General features: G+C 42.1%; 1 protein-coding gene across 6 annotated transcripts in view; it reads left to right on the top strand.

The window, feature by feature from the left end:
• RUNX2 (RUNX family transcription factor 2) overlaps positions 1 to 20177 on the top strand; it is a 316951-nt gene that overhangs the window by 197555 nt on the left and 99219 nt on the right. For 2 of the 6 annotated variants that reach the window (XM_012928447.2, XM_012928449.2), the window contains 2 exons: positions 8135 to 8200; positions 9751 to 14013. The exons of 2 other annotated variants lie outside the window; for them this stretch is intronic. In XM_012928447.2, coding sequence (XP_012783901.2) covers positions 8135 to 8200; positions 9751 to 10229 — 545 coding nt within the window. In that variant the 3' untranslated portion in view covers positions 10230 to 14013. Of the gene's footprint in view, positions 1 to 8134; positions 8201 to 9750; positions 14014 to 20177 lie in introns of those variants that run through there. 2 more of the 6 variants (XM_058662333.1, XM_058662324.1) reach the window with 1 other exon arrangement.

The raw sequence follows: 20177 nt of genomic DNA, 5'->3' as shown, positions 1-20177 counted from the left end.
TCTTACTTTTGGAAGCAGAGAATTCAAAGTCTATCTGAAAACACAGTGTGTGCATTCAGAGTGGTGAAAGCCAGCCCCTCTGCTGTTCATTTGCTCTCACTGCCCTCCTTTCTGCTGTTGGAGTGGTGACTTTTTGTTGTTGTTATTGTTGGTAAAACGATAAGTTTGGTGGGATGTGATGCTGAGTATGTGAAGTTAATCAGGAACTTCAAGATTCTGGCTCTCAACTCATGTGTTTTCTAGCTTGGACCCTGTTTGTTTTCCCTCTGGCTGTACTATTTCAAGGAGCATCAGCAAGAGGCAATGCATTTGTGAGATGGAGAGATCTGCTGTTGTATTTTTTTGTTTGTTTACCAGTCTTCACGAATGAGGGTCTAATCCAGAGGACTAGGCTGCTTCAGATCACTCAGAACATCAGGAGTAACGATAATATTGGAATGTCAGGGCATTGGCCTTCCCATTCCACTTTCCATTCCAGTCACCATCCCCAGGGCTGCCACTAATAATTCAGCCAAATCCCTTGCATCATTGCCCCCAAGAAGTCCAGGGCTGTTAGAACTCACATGAAAAAGACCCCCAGTTCCTGTTCCTTTCAATGAAATCATGGCAATAGACCCCCGCAGCTGCTAGGACACCATTTACTGTGCTGTAACCCTGAGGAACTCACACAATGTCTTGGAGCCCAAGTGTGTCATCGTGGAGACACTAGTATTGTGGTACAGCAAGTTAGGCTTCTGCGTGCAGTGCTGGCATCCTATATTGGAGCACTACTACAAGCCCTGGCTACTGTGCTTCCTATTCAGCTTTTGGCCAGTGTGCTTGGCAAGGCAGCAGAGGATAGTCCAAGTACTTGGGCCTCTGATGCTGGTGTCAGAGAATAGAATGGAGCCCCTGGCTCCTGACGTTAGCCTGGCCCAGATGGGTCTTTTGTGGCTGTTTTGGGAGTGAACCAACGGGCGTGAGATCTTTTTCCTTCTCACTCTGTCACTCTGCCTTATAAATAAATAAATAAATAAATAAATAAATAAATAAATAAATAACTCTCGAAAGAAGTGGAATCACTAATATTCCATCTCTCAGAGAATTTAATGAAATCTTGCGAGTCCCAGCAATGGCATCCTAGTTGTTTGGTTAGCCACTCTACTCTTAAGTGGGATGCTGTGAATATTCAAATCACCTATAGGATCTGTATGGTTAGGGGCAAAGCAAAGACTTCTTTTTAAGCAAGAGCCAGTTCTGGTTCCCAGCCAATCATCAAGTATCCTAATAACATTTCTGCCCAGTGGGTTTAGGCTTTGCAACCCAACTTGACAGAACCCCTTCACTCCCCACCCCCTGCCGAAGAAGCACCCCAAACGGTAGAGGGAATTCAAGGACTTTTTCCCTATACCTACACTTCCAACCTCCATTGTTGAGGCATAATCTAAAACAACCACAGCCACCTAAGGGGAATATTTTCAAGTGTCATGTTTTACCTGAAAAAATTCATGAATTTTACTCCATAATGTGCCTGGTTCTGCTCTAATATAAAACTGTTGTAACTTACTACCATTAGCTAAATGTTTAAAATCTTGCCCCCATTTGTCCCTTTCTTTTGTTTCATATCTTCTTATCAGCTTTGCTTTGGTCTCCAACATATCAAATCTCAGTCAGTTCACATGTATCTGCTTTTATGTAGTTCAAATTAACAGTAGCCCAGGCAATAGGAAAGTGCCAGGCTGTCCTCCGAATTTTTGTTTTTGAAAGATTTGTCCTCTTTCTTCTTGAAAGATTTACTTAGGAGCAATTTATCATTTAGTTGCAATTTTAAAAATAATCTTAATTGACCACATATGTTATCAAATAGGAGTTGGTCTTACAGCAGTTGTCTCTTTCTCCATCTCTACCTCCTCCAGCACCCTTAGGTGTGCATGTGTGCTACCCTGGATGCCAGCAGAGTTACCGTGCCCCACTGCCAAGGAAAATACCATCCTGGAACGCCTCCCCCTGATGTATGATGAGATGACTGATACTGAAGCTGTTATTTTTAGGAAAAAAGGGCTATTGCTTTTAAACCTCTGTCCCTCATTTTCTTAGTTCCTCTTCTCTTAATTGTGGCTCTCTGTTTTGGTAGCCATAAGTCATTAGTGGTTTCTAATTTTTCTGAAACTGAAATAAGGTCTGAAAGGGTGGATTTGTCCCCTTTTTCCTCCTTTTTTCTTTTTCTTTTTTCCTGGCTAATCGGAGGAACGCAACCACATCTGAAGCCACTTGGCTCATTATGAATTTCATGGAAACTGATTCTCTGAAAGTGTTTCCATATGTGTGTTCCCAATATATCCCATCCTCTGTAAATGGGAGCACAGACGTGTGCATGGGCTGGAAATGGCTTCAGGATGTGACAAAGCAGTCATATGACCGCCATGGCACTGTGGGTGGCCCCTTCTGAAAGACACGGTGTCCTGGGTGCTGGCCTCCTGCCTGCAGTGGATCTGGTTTCAAAGACCTTCCACCCTTCCTAGGATTTAAAAAGTTCTTAATCAAGGCCCAGCAAGAAGATCTCTCTTTTTTTCCTCTCCTTTCCCCTTCTTCTCTTCGGCTCCTTTTCTCTCTTGCCCTGGCTCCTCATATGTGAACACATACGCTTGCATGTCTTCTACTGCCTGCTCACTTTGCCTTAAAGAAAAGGGAATACATTAGTCCAGCAATAGCCGCAAAATTTTGGTTGGTTTAAGGAATGATTGAAGTTTCTGAAAATTGCCAGTTTTTTTTTTCTGTCTCAGTCTTTCCTCCAGCGTAACATAGTTTCTTAGCCTTAGTTAGGCTCAGCTGCTTCTTTCAAAATCTGTGAGCATGCAGTGGAAAAGTACAATTCATTACAACATGGAAAACAAATATTTATACTGGATAGTTGAGGCATTTTCCCTGTCTTTACAAAATTATGGAGTTTTCTAGTCATTTCATTATCTTAAGAAAAATCGATCTCAAATTCTTCCGCTGGTTTCTTTCTGTCAACATGATCCATTACGTTTCTCTACTAGAAGCTAGTAGAATTAAAAGTAAAATGCATTGGTATAGAGACTGGAATGCTTTTTAGTGTGAATGAATGAAGTAGTATTTGCATGTGAATAGTCTCAGTTTTTTGGGTCATGTGTAAAGAACATATCTGCTTCCATTGTGATGTCTGCTTGAGGCTGTGTAGAGATTCTTGAGTATTTTTTGAAACATCTGGGTTTTCTCAGCAACATGCACAGTAGGTAAGAGCTAAAAGGATATATGGATCTTATTAATTTGCTTTCTCTTTGGCTGACAAATTAAAATTCTTGCTTGAAAGCAATAATCATGGTTCAGAACCTACAGAATAATGTGATTTATATATACATTTATGTATATAAATGCCCAAAGTATGTATGGTAATGATATACTATACTAGTATAGTTGTGAGCTTTGAAGACTGTTTCTGTACCCTGTCTGGCTAAGTGAAGAGAGATGGTCACATGTGTAGAGGCTAGCATGAAGACATCTCCCGGGAGGGTCCTCAGTAGTGTATATGCCAGCAGAGGCCTGCAGCTTCACCCTTGTTTCCCATGCCTTCTTTGCAAAGTTGCTTGGTTGTGCCCTATGAAAGAAAGGGGTGAGACACTGGTCCTAAGGCACTGCCACCTGTGTGCCTTGACAAAGTAGTGTGTAAGTGGTAGTTTCTCTCTCCTCTGTGTTTTGTAGAATGCAGATCTTGGGAAGCTCATAGTGGAGCCGCTAACCTTTGGCACCAGCATGCTGTGCCAGGCAGCAGCAGCATAGCGCAAGCCCAGATCATTGACTCCCAAGGAGCCACTTAGGCTCACCCAAACCACAGACTTCCTTGTCCTCATCTGTGAAAGTTCCCAGTAATTCTTGTTGATTCTAACATACCAGTTGAACATACTAGTCTAGAATTCAGATGAGATATGCATTTTACCTTCTGCTGCCTTACTTGTTCCAAACCAATGCCATCACCTTAGTGACAGTCACTGCTGCAGGATCATGAGGAGCAGAAATAGGATACTTTCCAGCAGGTCAGGCATTTCTGGACAGTCCCCTTTCCTCTTTCTTCTCTTCAATGCTTCCCAGTGTGGACCTGCACATAGGCCTTGGCTCTGAAACAGGACAGGTGCTATATTTGTTTACATCTGGCAGATACTGTTGGTGGGGCTGTCTGCTCTCTGAGATCAAGTGATGTAGGCATGCAGAGAACAGCTTTGAACACTCTAAGTTTTACAAGATATAGAATGTATATGAAATACAATTTGGATTCTATATCAGTTTCGTATCTGTTTCTTTTAATGTGTTGAAATGCACTAGCTATTGTATAAAATTCCTGGTCCTTAGATTCATTTAGTTCTCTACCAATCCTTACATATAGATGTATAATTTTTTTTTCATTTTAAACACTTACAGTGTACTAGATTCCGAGAGGTCTATGAGAGGGAAATAAATTTCTTACCTTCCAAAGCTGACTTTGTAGTTGAAAATCACACATTAAGCGACAGCTGATAATTCTGGAAAGCTGTGAACAAAGGCCCATAAGAGTGAGATAGGAAATAAATGCTCTCAAAAGGGAGGAAGAAGCTCCAGCTACCAGAGAACACTTTGCATGGATCTTGTATGCTTCACGTACCAGTAGAATGCCAGGAGGGGTTAATAAAATAGTTCTAGGACTTTATTTGAGATTTGTTGAAGCAATAATCCCTACCATTTAAAAGGCCCCAATGAAGCTTTGAAGTTAACACCTCATTGCTGAGAAGTATGATGGCTTTTTCATTCTGCAAGATGATGCCATCACATTAAAAATGTGGAGCAGAGGGCTCTGAATATGCCGATATTCAAATCTGGACTTAAGGCCTAATTGCTTCTTTCTGCCTTGGTCTGCCTCTTCACTGGGCTCAGAAGGGAAGATAACATGGGTGTGATGTTTCCCGCTGACAGCCTGAATGGCAAAATTCTGGTCTGTTATTCTTACCCTGTACTTTCCTTTCATTTCGGGGTCTCTCATTTAGGAGAAAGTGCATGTTAAAGTAAAGACTTTGGTAAAGGCCTAGGGATATCAAGTATTGTTGCTATTAACTTCTAAGAGGGAGACCAGGTATTACCAGCTCTGTGCCTTCAACAGCTTGCTTTTTCACCAAGAGTCAACCATGACTCAGGCAACCTTAGAAGGTAACATGTTAAAAATGTCACATGACGAACTGCGGGCTATGAATAAAAGAGAATGGGGGTTCTCTTTCATTCCTCCCTCTTGGTTTCACAGACTTCTTACTTGCTCTGAACCTCAAGAAGAAAGGCTATTTCACTTCCCCTCGTAGACCTTGTGGTTTGGGGCAAGATGCTTTAATTTTCATGGTTTTATTTTTATTTAAGCTTTGTGGGCGCTTTATTAATACATTCTTCTCTATGTATATTAAGTTATGAGAAACTGCTGTTACTGCTGCTGTTTTAAGGTTCTTGCAGCACTCTCTGTGACAGTTCCATTTGTTTGCAAGCTGTCTAGCTGTGACTGGGGTGTAGACAGAAGCTTTGGAATGAAGTGCATGTATAGGAAGCCAGCAGGTCCTAGAGGGATCAAACCTTTGACCTCACTCTTACCCATATTGTGCCCCGAGCAAGAGAACTGATTGTATACTATTTAGAAGATTAGATCAACAACAAGGCTGAAAAGAGTTGTTAATAGTATCCCAAAGTTAGTAATACTCATTGAAGCATCAAGATCTTCAGTACTTTTCTTTTCTGCAGAATGATAAATAGATAAGGAGAGAGAGAAATCTATGATCATGTCATCTTAATTCCTGAAGGAAAATTCAGATTACATAATTTTTAAGTCAAAGAAATCTCTCTAGTGTCTGTGCTTGGCCTGAATTGTGATTCCAGAATGCTGAGTATATAGTGTCCCTTCTTTGGTCTTGAGCTTATCTATTTGTCAAATGGGGATTAGGTTAGAATTATCTAAGCATAGTTTGAAGTTTCCCGTGAGGGCACTCCACCCAACAGAGGAGAGACATGGGCACCTTAGAGATCTGGGGTGTAGCTGAAAGCTTAGTGAGGGCTAGATGTAGTTGAAACTGTTTATTTGTCCAAACATTCTCTTCTGTATCATATTCAGATTTACTTTACCTAGTAGCGTACCTTTCCCCAAGGTAACTAAAACCATCCTATTAGGAACATGCACCTTATTTATCTTTGGGTTCCAGGAACTCCTGGCATATGCCGTCATTTTGGAACTTCTAGGACAAGCTGTTGTACTCCTGGTTGGGGCACCCCTCATTTTTGAGCAGCTTTGCTTAGGGACACAGAAGATACATATGGATAACAGTAAAGTGCATGATGTTTTTGAAAGTTGTTTCTTATTTTAGAAAGGTTCCAAACCACCCTGGGTTTATTTGCTAAGTAGGTTTTATTCAGGAGTTGAAACTGGTTCTTGGAGGTTGCCAGGCACAGACAGTACTAGGGCCGTCGCTGAACTCTGGGTGTATGTTTATAAAATTAGATGTGAGAAATAGTGCTTTTAGAATGTGGTTAGTTTTAATCTTGTAGACTTTTTTGGTAAGTTAAGTTTACTTTTTTTTTTTTTTTTTTGGCTTTAGCTGATGTAATATCCAGTCCTTGTTTTTTTTTTTTTTAGTTTGTAGCTGTAACATGGTCCAATAATACAAGGTCTGAATAGTTTAGGACATAATGTGAAAATATCCAAGAAGGAATAAAGGAAAACCTGACTTCACATACAAAACAAAGATTAGAAGTACAGACATAGCCTTATTCTGTGAAAGAATCTTGAATTATATTATTTTCTTGTACATTGAAGATTTAAGTTGAAGATTAGGTAGGATCCCTCCTACCTCCCCTCATAGACAGTTATATAAGAGATGTCATTTTATACTGCAGCAAATTACTAAAACTTCTTCATACAGAATATATTACAGTATGTTTCAGAAGCATTTTTTAGTAACATAAAAAGGACTAAGCAAATTCCAGAAAATTCTATTGTCTGTGAGTTATAAAAATTATGCTGTAATCCACTTAGAGTCCATATTAACTCTTTTCAATGAAGAGCTCACCCTTAAGATACTATAATTTCAAATGACAACTGAATTGTCCAAATATTGTAAACCCAGTGGATATTTGCTACATTGCTTCGATAAACCACAACCAGAGCTCATTAATTGACAAATGAATGTCTGTTTGTGTTAGCTGTCTTCTGTAAACCACAGAGGTACAGTAATCCTGGCACATGAAGGGTAATAAAGACATTGGCAAAATTTATCAGGTAAAATAGAGAAGAAGGCAGGGGTTGGCATATACAAAACCATATTGGCGTTTACTGGCAGGACCCCACACTGAAAGTTTAATGAGGCTTCTGCATCAAAATAAATGAATCCACATGGAATTTTAATTGTATATTTTACATATAAATTCACAGAAAAATCTTTTTGTTTTTGTTTTTGTTTTTTTTTGTTTAACATCCACGTACCTATCTGTGAGCCTTTGTGAGGGGCAAATGTTGACATTTTAAGTGTGACTTCTTTCTGTTTTAAATTGCTCATGTTCTTCTGGTTTTTCTCATATGAGCTGAGTATTGAACTTAATGCATACAGAAGTGACCTGCCTATAACTATTAGCTCTGCCAACCCGAGTTCACCTAGATGCTCTGCACTGAAGGCTGGCTGAGGAACATCTGTATCCCCACTTAGTGTTTGTATTGTACAAGGCTGTGTGGAAGTACTGGGCACGGGAGCTGTTCCATCTCATCTGCTTCCATTTCTGATTCTGTCATAATCACTACTCCCATATTTTTTAAAACTTGAGCTTGTCAGAATTTCATTTTGGGGAGGGATTAGGCAGAGGCAGGTTGAGGATGGAAGAAAAGCAGAGAGTGACTTCTGGGTCTATGTAAGTTTGAGTTTGTCATCTTGAAAGTGTTTGCTTCTGGTATTAGAAGCTGCTCGCTAACTTTTTACCCTCTGCTTATGGGCCTGGGCGTTCCGGGAAAGCACTAATGAGGGGTTGGAACCTGTCTGTCTAGCCCCACCTCTAAAGCTGTTGCTTCTTCTTCTGCCTTGCAATCCGTGGTCACAGAACATTAGAGCTGGAAGGGAACTTAGAGCTCATCCCCCTCATTTTACAGATGATGACACTGCCACTTCTGACTTCTGCCTCTGGCCTTCCACTCTCAGTAAGAAGAGCCAGGCAGGTGAGATTTTTAACAATTGCTGGGCTGGGCCGGGCTGGGCCGGGCTGGGCTGTCTGATTGATACTATCCGATTTGTGAGCGAAAGTTTTGTTAGCTATGTATGCCTTCAAATAGTCACTTTACATTACAAATGCACATCAAGGCAGTTAGCCCCCTAGTATTTCAGGTAGTCATAGCAGTGTGCATTGTAACAAAAATCAGCAAGTCCCAATCAACATCTTTAAAGGAAAGCATTAGAATTTATTCCTTTAGTAAATATTGAGATATCCAAGGGAAATGGCTGAATAAAAATGAGGCCAAAGAAGTACTGAGGTCTTCCAGAATGGCTGAGTACTCTTCCCTGTAGCTAGAAGTTATGGTAAAAAGCCATGACATGAGATCCAAATCCTTTAACAATTTTAGAAGGGACTGAAATCTTAGCAAGAGCACTGGTATTACCAATGGGCTTATAACAGTTCTGTCAAATCCAGAAAATCATAATTGATCCAGTCTTTAAAGATCTCAGCAATAAGTTTTCAGTTATTTCAGAAAACTTATTTCCATATGAAATGGCTCATAACTGTGGTTTCATATGTTAGGCACCAGAAGTAGCTCTTGGGGAAGCATACTATTAGCTTCAGCAATGAAAGGACTTCACTTTCAGGAGAAACCTATCTTTACCCTTTGGTCTGCTTCAGATTGACCTGAAACTGATGCTGTAGACATGGCGTGGGAATTTGATGGAGGGGCTGGGAGATGTTCTCCCCTGCGTCACCCCTATGCAGTGCACCTGTCTCAGTGTTGCTATGGCACCTGATCTAGAACAGGCCTGCATCTTCCATTAAGGCCTGAAACGCAGTGATTTCTAAGGTGATAAGCCTCTCCTCCCCTCCCAGATAGCCCACTAGTTTATGACTGGTCAGAAAATTTCTGGTAGCTAGGGTTTCCCTGTAGCTCCTGGATAAGTAAGATAGTTTCAGATAATATTGGAATATGGTTTTATTTCACTGTTACTAAGGTGAAGATTATGATGAAATTCTGGGGTCTTTTAAGTGCTTAAAAGAAATGACAGGAACACGTTAGGCTGTCTTTCTGATGTCCCTTCATTGATCAGGGAATCCTGCCAGGAGCACGAATAATAAAACGGATCATTTTGGAATTTCTTTATTTTGGGTTGAGAAAAATAAACTTGTCTGATATAGTAAAAGTTTTACTTCAAATATCTGAAGTGAGCAACAAACAAACAAATTAACAAGATTTGTTTTAAAGTCTGGTGAGTGAACCTATATGATATGAGTGTTGGGTTGGTTCACACAGAGGACCTAGCTCACGTTTGGGTTTTTAAAGCCCTTCGGGATTCTCTGTAGGTAAAGAACAAAAAGGATAAATGCTGTTAAGACTACAAAGTGGGGAAAAAAAGTCTGTGAAGTGACTGGTGCCTTTGAAAGTCTGTTTGTGGCTTGCTGTCCTTTTTGGGAAAGCTAAAGTTTTCTTTTTTCTTGTAAAAATTCTATCATTATTTTAACTGATATTTACAGATTTTTCCCCCCATCTTCTGTTGTAATTTTTAGGTGCTTCAGAACTGGGCCCTTTTTCAGACCCCAGGCAATTCCCAAGCATTTCATCCCTCACTGAGAGCCGCTTCTCCAACCCACGAATGCACTATCCAGCCACCTTTACTTACACCCCGCCAGTCACCTCAGGCATGTCCCTCGGTATGTCCGCCACCACTCACTACCATACCTACCTGCCACCACCCTACCCCGGCTCTTCCCAAAGCCAGAGTGGACCCTTCCAGACCAGCAGCACTCCATATCTCTACTATGGCACTTCATCAGGATCCTATCAGTTCCCCATGGTGCCGGGGGGAGACCGGTCTCCTTCCAGAATGCTTCCGCCATGCAGCACCACCTCGAATGGCAGCACGCTATTAAACCCCAATTTGCCTAACCAGAATGATGGTGTTGACGCTGATGGAAGCCACAGCAGTTCCCCAACTGTTTTGAATTCTAGTGGCAGAATGGATGAATCTGTCTGGCGACCATACTGAAATTCCTCAGCCATGGCCCAGCAGTGGCCCAGCGGTATCTGGGGCCACATCCCACATGTATCGATATATACATATATAGAGAGTGCATATATATGTATATCAACTAACTATCTACAAAGTGCCTGTTTTTTTTTTTTTTTTAAGAAGAGGTTTCATTCATTCATTCAGTCATGATCTGACCGACACAATAGAGTAGATGTTAGAAACAGAAGGCCCAAGAGAGATGATCATAATCGGGTTTCAGATTGTTTACTATTTAAGAAGTACTTTTGCAATGAACAAACAAAGGAAAAGGTATTTTTGATGTTGCTTTTGGTCTGTTGTAAATAAGCGGTTAACGGGCTGATGCTGAGATGTGGCCTCCGGACACAGGAGGTAAAGGAGCAAAGCTGCTTCCTCTCTGTGCCCAAAGCTGCATGGCCTGGTCGCAGCCGTGCAGGCCTGTGCCCTCTGCCGAGCAGCTTACTAAGCCAGTGGGGGTGCGGAGAGGGGACAGGTAGAATGGATGCGTCCCCCCCAGCAGCAGGTGTACACGGTGATTGTCCGGGATCTGCTCACAGGCCTGCTGCGGGCACACATTTGAACTATCTGATTCAGTTTCATCCCCGCCCCCCAATCTTCCTCTAGGAAAGTGACTTCAAAAATACTGATCAGGATAGATTATTTCATTTTGCCTTTTTAATACTTTTTCTCTGTTCTCCCATTTAACCAAAAAGAAAATCCCATCCCTTAAAGCTCTCCTCCTATTATGCAAAACTTAAAAATGGCAATACCTTATTATAGCCATAATGGTATAGATAGTGTTTGCGTTTGGCTGTGTGTTATTTGTTTTCTTTTTTTTTTAAATTATGAATATGTGTAAAAATCTGAGGTAACTTGCTAACGTGAATGGTCATATAACTTTAAAGATATATTTATAATTATTTAATGACATTTGGACCCTTGAAACATTTCTTAGTGTATTGATATGTTGACTTCGGTCTCTAAAAGTGCTCTTTATTAAATAACAAATTTCTTCAGTGGGCTAGAGCCATATCTGAAATATTGCTAAGCAATTTCAGTTTATCCAGGCACAATGTGATTTTTAAAAATGCTTCCGTCTCCATGTACTTTAGATGTAGCTTGTTTTTGTGACGTATGAAGGAAATGTTATGTTTAATTCTTTCCTATCTAGGATTGCCTCTAACACAGCTTTGCCTTTTAAAGCAATAATTATGGATGTAAAAAGCAACTCTTAGCCCTTTGTCACTCACATTGCCCTTTATCAGCATGAAATGCTGGAGTGATGTGGTTTCCTAATTTCATTTGGGTCATTATGATTCTTGTCATATAAAAACACAAGCACAACTGAATCACTGACTGCAGAGAAATGTTCTGTGGTTTCATAGTTAAGCAAAACTCTAAATTACCAGGCTTCATAGTGAAAACAGTTTAGAGTCATGCATATGGAGAAAGGATCCATCATGATAAACGGAGGACAGGAAAGCAAAATTGCACCAGGGACTCTTAACCAGTTGGCCTTACCAAGCAGTACATCAGGGGAACCAAATCTGCCTTACCTGAGTCCCCACCAGGTAGAACTTCCCACATGATTTGCATTGAAAGGAGCAGAATGGAACCACTGTCCTATGGTGGGGGGTTATCTCAATAGCGACCCATCCTGCACAGGTACTAATCTGAGAGCACACATAGCCGAACTGGCACCCACATACAGCCTTTGACATTGGCATTTCTCACGATGGAGGATCCAGGGAGGGCTAGGCAGTGGGGAGTTTGGTGCTTACTACTGTGTATGAATTTGAGCAAGAGCCCTCCTGTAGGATGCACTTTGTCCACTCCAGAGCCCACATGTCAAATTCCCAGGTGTAAATCCTTAATCCAAGCTATGATCACTTGATGACAACACCAGGCAACTCCCTGCCCCCTCTCAAAGGTCAGGTCCACTGGTGCTCATGCTGTCTTCCTGAGCAGGGCTGGCAGAGGTTTCCTCCACTGCATGGGTTCTTCAACCATTCTGAAGCCCACCTCACCTTCACAGGCTGCCAGGCCATGTAGGACAGTCTGTGGGGCAGCCAAACCTATGCTTTCTACTGGGAAATTTCTCTTGGAATTCATCCTGACATCTGCCAATAAAAATGGAGGGGAAAGAGAACAAAACAAAACAAAACAAAACACTTCGCCTTCTAAAGGATGTATACCAAGTATGCTTAGATAAATAAGCCACTTTTCTGTTGCTTAAGATGGAAGTAGTAATTGATACTATTTATTATTTGTGTGTGGTAGCTTGAAGCACGCCACTGTCCATTTATTTTTAAGTGTGAAATATGTGTGTTTGTCTCAACAGCACTTAAAAATACCAGTGTCTGGTTACACGTTTCCAGTTTAATTAATTGACATAAAAATGTTACCACCAGTGCCAGCTGCACCCTATTTAATGAAAAAGGTACTCTAATTGTGCATTATTTTTTTAATATTAAAGGGCTTTTTAAAAGTTTACAGTACACATAATGAGTACACATAGGGATGCTCTAGTGTTGAAATGTTATTAGAGTGGCTGCAGGCAGCAACCCAGAAACACTTTAAAAAGTTTTTTTCCTTCGGAAAAATTCAAGCACTTCTTTGCTGCACCCTCATTTACCACTCCAATGGGTAATTGACATTTCTTCAACAGATTCTGTTCTTCTTTGGCCTAGGGGTTAAAACTATCTTTTCATTGAACCCTTTATTTGTACTGGGTGTCGTGTATAAGATTTGTGATTTCAAAACCAAAGTAAAATTTTACTTCTATCATGAACCATGTTCTAGTCAGCACTGTCTTTCCTTGGGGTTATAGTGTGGTTTCTGATGTAGTACAAACATTGCTGGAATTTACAGCGTGACCAGTGCATTTTTTGAAAAAGTCCATTTCAGTTGCTCACAAATTTTAACTTATGTCAGAGTTCCCAGAGCAGGTGCCACAACTTGAGCCGTAGATTAGTAGAGAGACATTCAGTCTAGAACTGAAAGACTCAACATTTGAACTATTTGCTTTTTAGATTGTCATGCCCCACCCACCTTCAGAACTTTAAAAATGAGCAGAAAAATCCACACAGTTAGGGAGCCTCCATTGTAAATTGAGAAGGGAGGAGATGTGTACTGGTCTCCAAGGTCCCCTCTATGCAGAGGAAAGGGACTGACCCGGGATCTGGGCTAAAGATGCTGAAACACAAAGCATTGGCAGAAGAGATCATTACACCCATGGTACTGAAGGAACAAGAAAACAATACACAGAATAAATGATGACTCTTCCAAACCTTGAACTTGTTGTTCTTAAAAAGATAATGCATTTAAAAATTATTTCTATGTGAGAATTTCTTAGGTGTTTACTTCATGTTTACAAATAACTGTTTGCTTTTTAATGCAGTACTTTGAAATATATCAGCCAAAACATAACTTACAGTAATTTCTTAGGTATTCTGAATAAAATTCCACTTTTTGGATATGCTTCACCATTTTTAGATTTCTGTGGAACAAAAATATTTGTAGCATTTTGTGTAAATACAAGCTTTCGTTTTTATTTTTTTCCATTGCTATTGCCCAAGATTTGCTTTCCATGCACATATTGTACAAATTCTGCTTTGTGCCACAGGACATGATTGTGGATGAGTTTACCCTTAACTTCAAAGGGACCATTTGTATTGTATGTTGCAACTGTAAATTGAATTATTTGGCGTTTTTCTCATGATTGTAATATTAATTTGAAGTTTGAATTTAATTTTCAATAAAATGGCTTTTTTGGTTTTGTTATGTGTGTACCTTGGGTCTTTTCTCATCCGCGGTTTCTTCTCTGGTGTGATATTCCTACCCCTGCCTACACCTGGGTGCTTACTGGACTTACTTAGGACTTGCCTGGGCTGGGTAAGAGCGGAGATCCTATTATCACTGGTGAGAGGAAAAAAAAGCTTGATAAGCCTTGTCTTGTTACTTTGTTCCGCTCCTTGAGAGGAGTGGGCGAGGAACCTGGAAAGGGAAGAGTACTTGACTCATTCTGGGGAAGAAGCCCTTACTCCAACTCAGGGACCAGTCAGGGTACATAAACTGCAGCCTCAATGCTTTCATGATTCTGTTCTCTGGGAACATGAACAGGACCCAGCAAGGAAACCCCTGGTCATAGTCAGATGGTTCCAGGCATCCCTATGACTTTTTGATTCTGCAGGTCAAGCAAAACCCAAAGATGAGTAAAAATGACCCTAGAGTGCTATAGTGTCAGGACACTTCTGCTGATGAACACGGTTATGGTTTGGAGAGGGCTGTTACTTGGCCATTGTTTATTTTCAGTAAGTCCCTCCCCTGCAGCAAGGTTGAGGGCCTGGGGTTACAGGTCTGTGTCCTGTGCATTCAGGGTGCTTTGGCCTTCCTGCACCTCTTCAGGTGGGACCCAGGATCCTGTGGTGCAGAGCAACTCAGTCCCACCAGGGGGTGAGGCGGCATCCTCACAGAGGATTTGCTGATTTTTAATCCACTGGCACTGCTTTCTGAGAAATCTTGGGAACAGCTGATTCCTAAGAATAGGAGCAATGCAAACACTTGGGTGGGCTTTGGACAGGGAACTTGTTTGCAGTTTCTTTGAGGATATATTAATTTAAGTTAACTCTGTGTAACTTTAAAGGGCATCTACAAGGGAGGTGGGCACAATGGTTTTCTTTCCCTTTTGATCTTTCTCCAGAGCATGGTTTGGGACAAGGCCACTTAACTCCTTTCAACCTCAGTTTTTGGTTTACAGAAAGATGTTGGGTTAGGCGTTGGCACTTTTTTTCCCCCTTTTTTTAGAGATTTGTTTATTTATTTAAAAGAGTTACAGAGAGAAATGGAGAGAGAGAAAGGGATCTTCCATCTGCTGATTCACTCTCCAGATGGCTGCAATGGACTGGGACAGGTTGAAGCCGGGAGGACCCAGGAACTTTAAAACTTGACACTTTAGACTTCTCAGACAAGATGGTCCATTGTTGTGTGTGTGTCAAGGATGCTCCTCTGTGCATTGCACGATGTTTAGCATCACCTGTGGCCTGTACCCACTAGATGATAGTAGCATGTCCTGTCCTCCCCTCCCCCAAGCCTGACCACCAAAAACGTCAAAAATGCCTCCAGACATTGCCAAATGGAATGTCCTCTGGGTATGTGCATGTGGGCGGGGGAAGCAAAATCTCCACTGATCGTGAACTGGCGGGCTTGAGGCCGTCTCTGAATTCCTAGGTCAGGCATGATTGGCAGAGCCGACATGAAATTTCACTGCTCATTAAAACAGGGCAGCCAGGCAGGAGGCCAAAGGGCTGCCCAGTGATGAGTGTACCTCTGCATTTTCCACTCCTTCCTGCCAGTTACTCAGCTTCATCAACTGTGCTTCTTCCTTCCTGTCTGCATCACAGGCTCCACAGCCCGCGAGCCACACAGCTGTGGGGCAGTGCTGGACCTGGGCTGGTTGGCCATATTTATCATGGCTCCTTCGTTTCTCACGGAAACGACAGGCGGATGAAGAAAGCAATTTCTCCAATGTTTTTGACCCCTTGTATCCCTCGTCCCCCAAATATTTAATCATCAGACATTTCTGAGAGAGTGGGTGTTTCCTGTTAACTGAATCCCAGCCAAGGCTGGCCCAATAAACACCTCAGCTCTCTGTTGCAGAGTTTATTTGGCTGGGAAATGGGTATTGCCGTGTAAACAGGAAGCCCCCTGAAGTTATTATCTACAGATGTGGTTGAAGAGCCACATGTTTATATTTATGAGATTTGAAAGCAGTCTGAAAGGCAAGGAAGGATGTCGGGGAAGCCCTCATTTAGTCAGTGTGAGCAGCAGGTCCTGCAGATCTTGGTGAGTTGTATTTCCCTTCCCTCTAGAAAGGAGCGGACAGTAATGGTACAGTCAGGAGACATGGCAGAAATGGAGGTACTGCTTTGATCAAAACAAACACTCCTACGGAAATTATCAGGTTCACCAACAATAAGCCTTCTGTCAGGACTCTTTGAAAATCATTTGAAACACCAGTTCTAGAAAATAAAAGCTCAGGATACCTACAAAGGTATGGGGCACTATGTGGGGAAGCGGAGGACCGCCAGCCTGACTGCATTGTTGTGCAGCATATAGGTCAGCTCGCCTTTAAAAGCATGGCAGACTCATGCATTGGTTCTGCAGTCAGCTCCTAAAGGGCTAAGCTCTCTGGACAATGGTGCAATGAGTGTGCAGGTGGTCAGACACCTGGGTTTCACGTCATGACTATCCGCTCTGGCTGTATTCCAAACTAATCTCCACCCATGCCCTCTTCCCTCATTGGCTCACTGCTTGCATCTGAAGAGCAGCTGAAAAGAAGTCAGGTAGGATCCGAGACACAGCTAATGCTTCGTACTTACATTACAGTCTCTTAGTAAAGACGAAAGAATTGTTCTCCTCTTCACCACTATTCCCAATCACTGGGATTAGCCTCTCTCTGCCTTCCCAGGGTTTCTCCGTAGTAACTATCTAGTCAGAAGGCATTGGAATTGAAATTTAGGAAAGTTATGGATCGAAGTTTACAAAGAAGATCGACTGCAGATGCAAAACTATTAGACCAACATGTGTGTGTGAGCATGCGTGTGCATGCGCAGATGGTCATGTCTGTGCAGGTGTATGCACCATGCACACTTGACTAGAGCGGGGTGGTGGTGGGAGGGGACAGCTGAGCAGCCATTCAGGGAAAGGTGAAACTCACTGCCCCATGCTTGTGCCCCTGGCAGAACATTTCCTACCTCAGTTATTCCCACAACTACTCTTCAGGGAACACAGGGTGCTCCTTGAAAGGCCAATTAATACTAGCACAGCATGGTGAAGCTGACATTTAAGAAGAGGTTATTGATTTTTGTAAAGCTTCTGTTCCAAAGCTTCTTATGACTCCATCCAGCCCTGATCATGCAGTTGGAAAGCAGAAGGATCAAATTTGTGGAACCACATCTAACTTTTACTAAAACTTACTCATTATCCAGTTGCAGGATGTTGAGCTCCTTAGAGCGGTTTCTGGAAGAATTGCTTTATGTTTTCATATTACAAACATAGCTCACTTCCCGATCGCTATCTGTTCTTCATGTCATTCTGCCCCACTTCACAGCTGATGGAGAAGAATTTCCACCCACCTGCCATTCTCCTAAATAAAGCAAGACTATATAACAATATGCTGGAAAACAAACAAACCAAGACCCCAAAGCAAAATTCTTCCCAGCAGACCTTCAGGTGGAGCTAGAACATGAAAATGCAGCCCCGTCTTGTAGCTGTGTGCATCTGAGGCCAGAGGAACTTTCTCCTGTGGCACCAAGACTGTGGGAGTTAGCTAGTGTGTAGTAGGCTTGATGGAATTAGAGACACAGGATAGTATCAGAACTTAATGGTGTTTTTGAGAAATATGAGTACCAAGAACCCCCAAACACAAGCAGATGGTGGGTTGATGTCTCTGCAGTCACTACTTAAAAAGGAAAAGCAGGTAACAAAACCATGTGGCACATAACAGGAAGAGTATTAATAAAATGGCCTGTTTTAAGTCTTCTGTGACAACTTTTCTTCCTAAATCAAGTCTTTTTTTTTCTGCATTTTTTAACAATCCCACTCTCCTCTGACTGTGTCACTCCTCTGCCCGGTTTCACTTTCTGTTTCTCCTCATTCTGAGGTGCGTAGGTTCTCTACTGGTCCCAGGAGCACCCTCACTGGATTTCATGATCTTTAAGTCCTCTAATGTTTACAATCATGAAAAGCACAGTAACCTACTGCTTTCTAACAGAGTGCTTAGAGTCTGCATGTGTGGCTTTGTGGAGACATAAGAGATTTGACTTTTTATGGAAATCTTATTGGTGATTTCACAAATGAGAAATGCAGAGATGGTTTTGAAAGTAATTTTCAGCCACATATTTTAGAAGGCAAATGGAGAATCCCAGTTGCATGGGGAAGAGATTGGTGGGCATGGAAGAAGGGCTGCACCAGGAGGAAGTAAGCCACAGACTCTAGGAAAGAGTTAAGTGGTAAATAGTGACCGAGTTTTTTTTTTAATTAGCTAATAAAACCTCTTAGGGTTTTTCATATTATATGGTTCCTCTAGGCTCTTAGCCCAATGCTTAAAAAAGGAAAAAGACAAAAACAACAACAAAAAACTGGAGCCTAAATATCAATGCAGTCCCAGTCTTGTTTACTTTTTCATTTCCGCAGTTGTAAAAAAAAAAATTCCTTTGGTAGTTCAACTTTATCACACTGCAGGAACATATCTGGCTCCAACAGCTCCAGTGATTCCTGCCTCTCAGAAAAGTAGGTCTGTCCCTGTTTCACAAAAAAGGAGACCAAATGATGGATACATCAGGAAATTTTTAAATGCAGCAGAGGTGGAGGAGGGAGAGCAGAGACTGAAGCGAAACACATCTCTGGAATCCCGAATGCAAATGATCTCTGTCCTCCGATCGCCAGCGGTGCTGTTCTCCCAACAGAGCAGGATGTTCTTGTTTTTAATAATAGCCAGACCAGATGCTAACTTCTCCTCGGCCACATGCTGTATAAGTGAGAAGGCAAACAGCTGATTCCTGTTAAGATGAACACCAGGAGAATAAGCCAGAGAGTATGAGAATTCTCCGGAGGTTTTTGCTTTGTAAACCCCCGTTTGGCAGAAAGATCACAGACTCCGAACTGAAAACACGGTGTGTCCTCTCTGCACCCGTTCCTCGGCTGAACTGCTTGCTTGGAGCTGTTGGGCTGCCCCTTCACCATCCAGCCCTTTTCCAAATTATCCAGAGGACTGGCTCACATGTTCCCCAGGAGGGAAAGTAGGAAGCCCGAGTCCTTTGACTTCCAATGACTGTAGAAAAATACTCATCAATAGCAGGAATTTTTTATTCGCTCTTGGCCATAGAAAATAATGAAATCCTGAATGTGAGCCAATAGTTTTAAAATGGCATCTTTGTTCCATTTTTTTATTCCCTACTTTCTCCTGTCAGGCTTCAACCAACCTGTCAGATATTATTTTGTTTTGGAATATGCCACACGTACAAGATGCTGCCTTCTCCTTCGTGGGAAGCTGCCACAGCCAGTGTGCGGCTCTGTGGAGACAGGCTGACCGAAGCAGATGGTGACTGAATGGCACGCTTCTGCTGGCTTGTGCCACCCTAGGATGCTGCTGTAGCATCGTGGAGAGCAGGGTTCCTTTGTGGCGGGAGTGCGTGGAACTGTCGTCCAATTGCCTCTTGGGGTTTTGTCTCAAGGCCAGCAGAGAGTGGGGAAAGAGAAGGAAGGGATGTTAGCAGCAGGATGAGAAGCTCACCCCTAGATAATTGGTCCCCAGAGGCCCCTCGCTTTCCAGTCCTCTTCACACCATCCACCTGAGCCCCACGACTTCCTCTCAACAACCTCCACTCCTGCGCCTGCGTGCAGCACACTGTCCTGGCCATACCTCATTATTCCTCCCCATCTGTCCTGGTTGTTCATTTGGCCCCACCTCACCAACACCAACAGCCGCAGGGAGAGCCGAATGGGGACTCAAGATGCTTCTCCTCCTTCCCCCTCTCAGGGTGGCTCTACAGGCCATGGCTTTAGTTTTATTTTGGCAAGTAGTCAGACTTGGTACCCTTAGGATCATCATTTGGGGACCTGGTGCTTTTCTTAGTACTTTTCTTAGTTCACTGCCCTATCTCCAATTTTCCCGGTAACCTACCAAAGCATTAGTGTTCCTGTGCCATCTTGACTTGTTCGAGGTTATCCAACTAATAACTTAAGCTTAGATTTACTTTGTTCCAAAGATCATATTCCTAATCTAGACATTTGGACCCTTCTTCTTTATCATCTGTGTAATGGAGGCTAGTAGAAGTAAATAAATTAATGAGACATGAAAATGCTTAGCAAAGTGTCTGTTTGTGATAGATATAAAATAGGTGGTAGTGATTATTATACTAATAAGATGAATATTTTTTAAAA

The sequence above is a fragment of the Ochotona princeps genome, chromosome 1, assembly GCF_030435755.1.
Source record: "Ochotona princeps isolate mOchPri1 chromosome 1, mOchPri1.hap1, whole genome shotgun sequence".
Classification (NCBI taxonomy): Eukaryota; Metazoa; Chordata; class Mammalia; order Lagomorpha; family Ochotonidae; genus Ochotona; species Ochotona princeps.
Note: the sequence above shows the minus strand (reverse complement) of the source record. Positions and strands in the feature narration are given on the sequence as shown.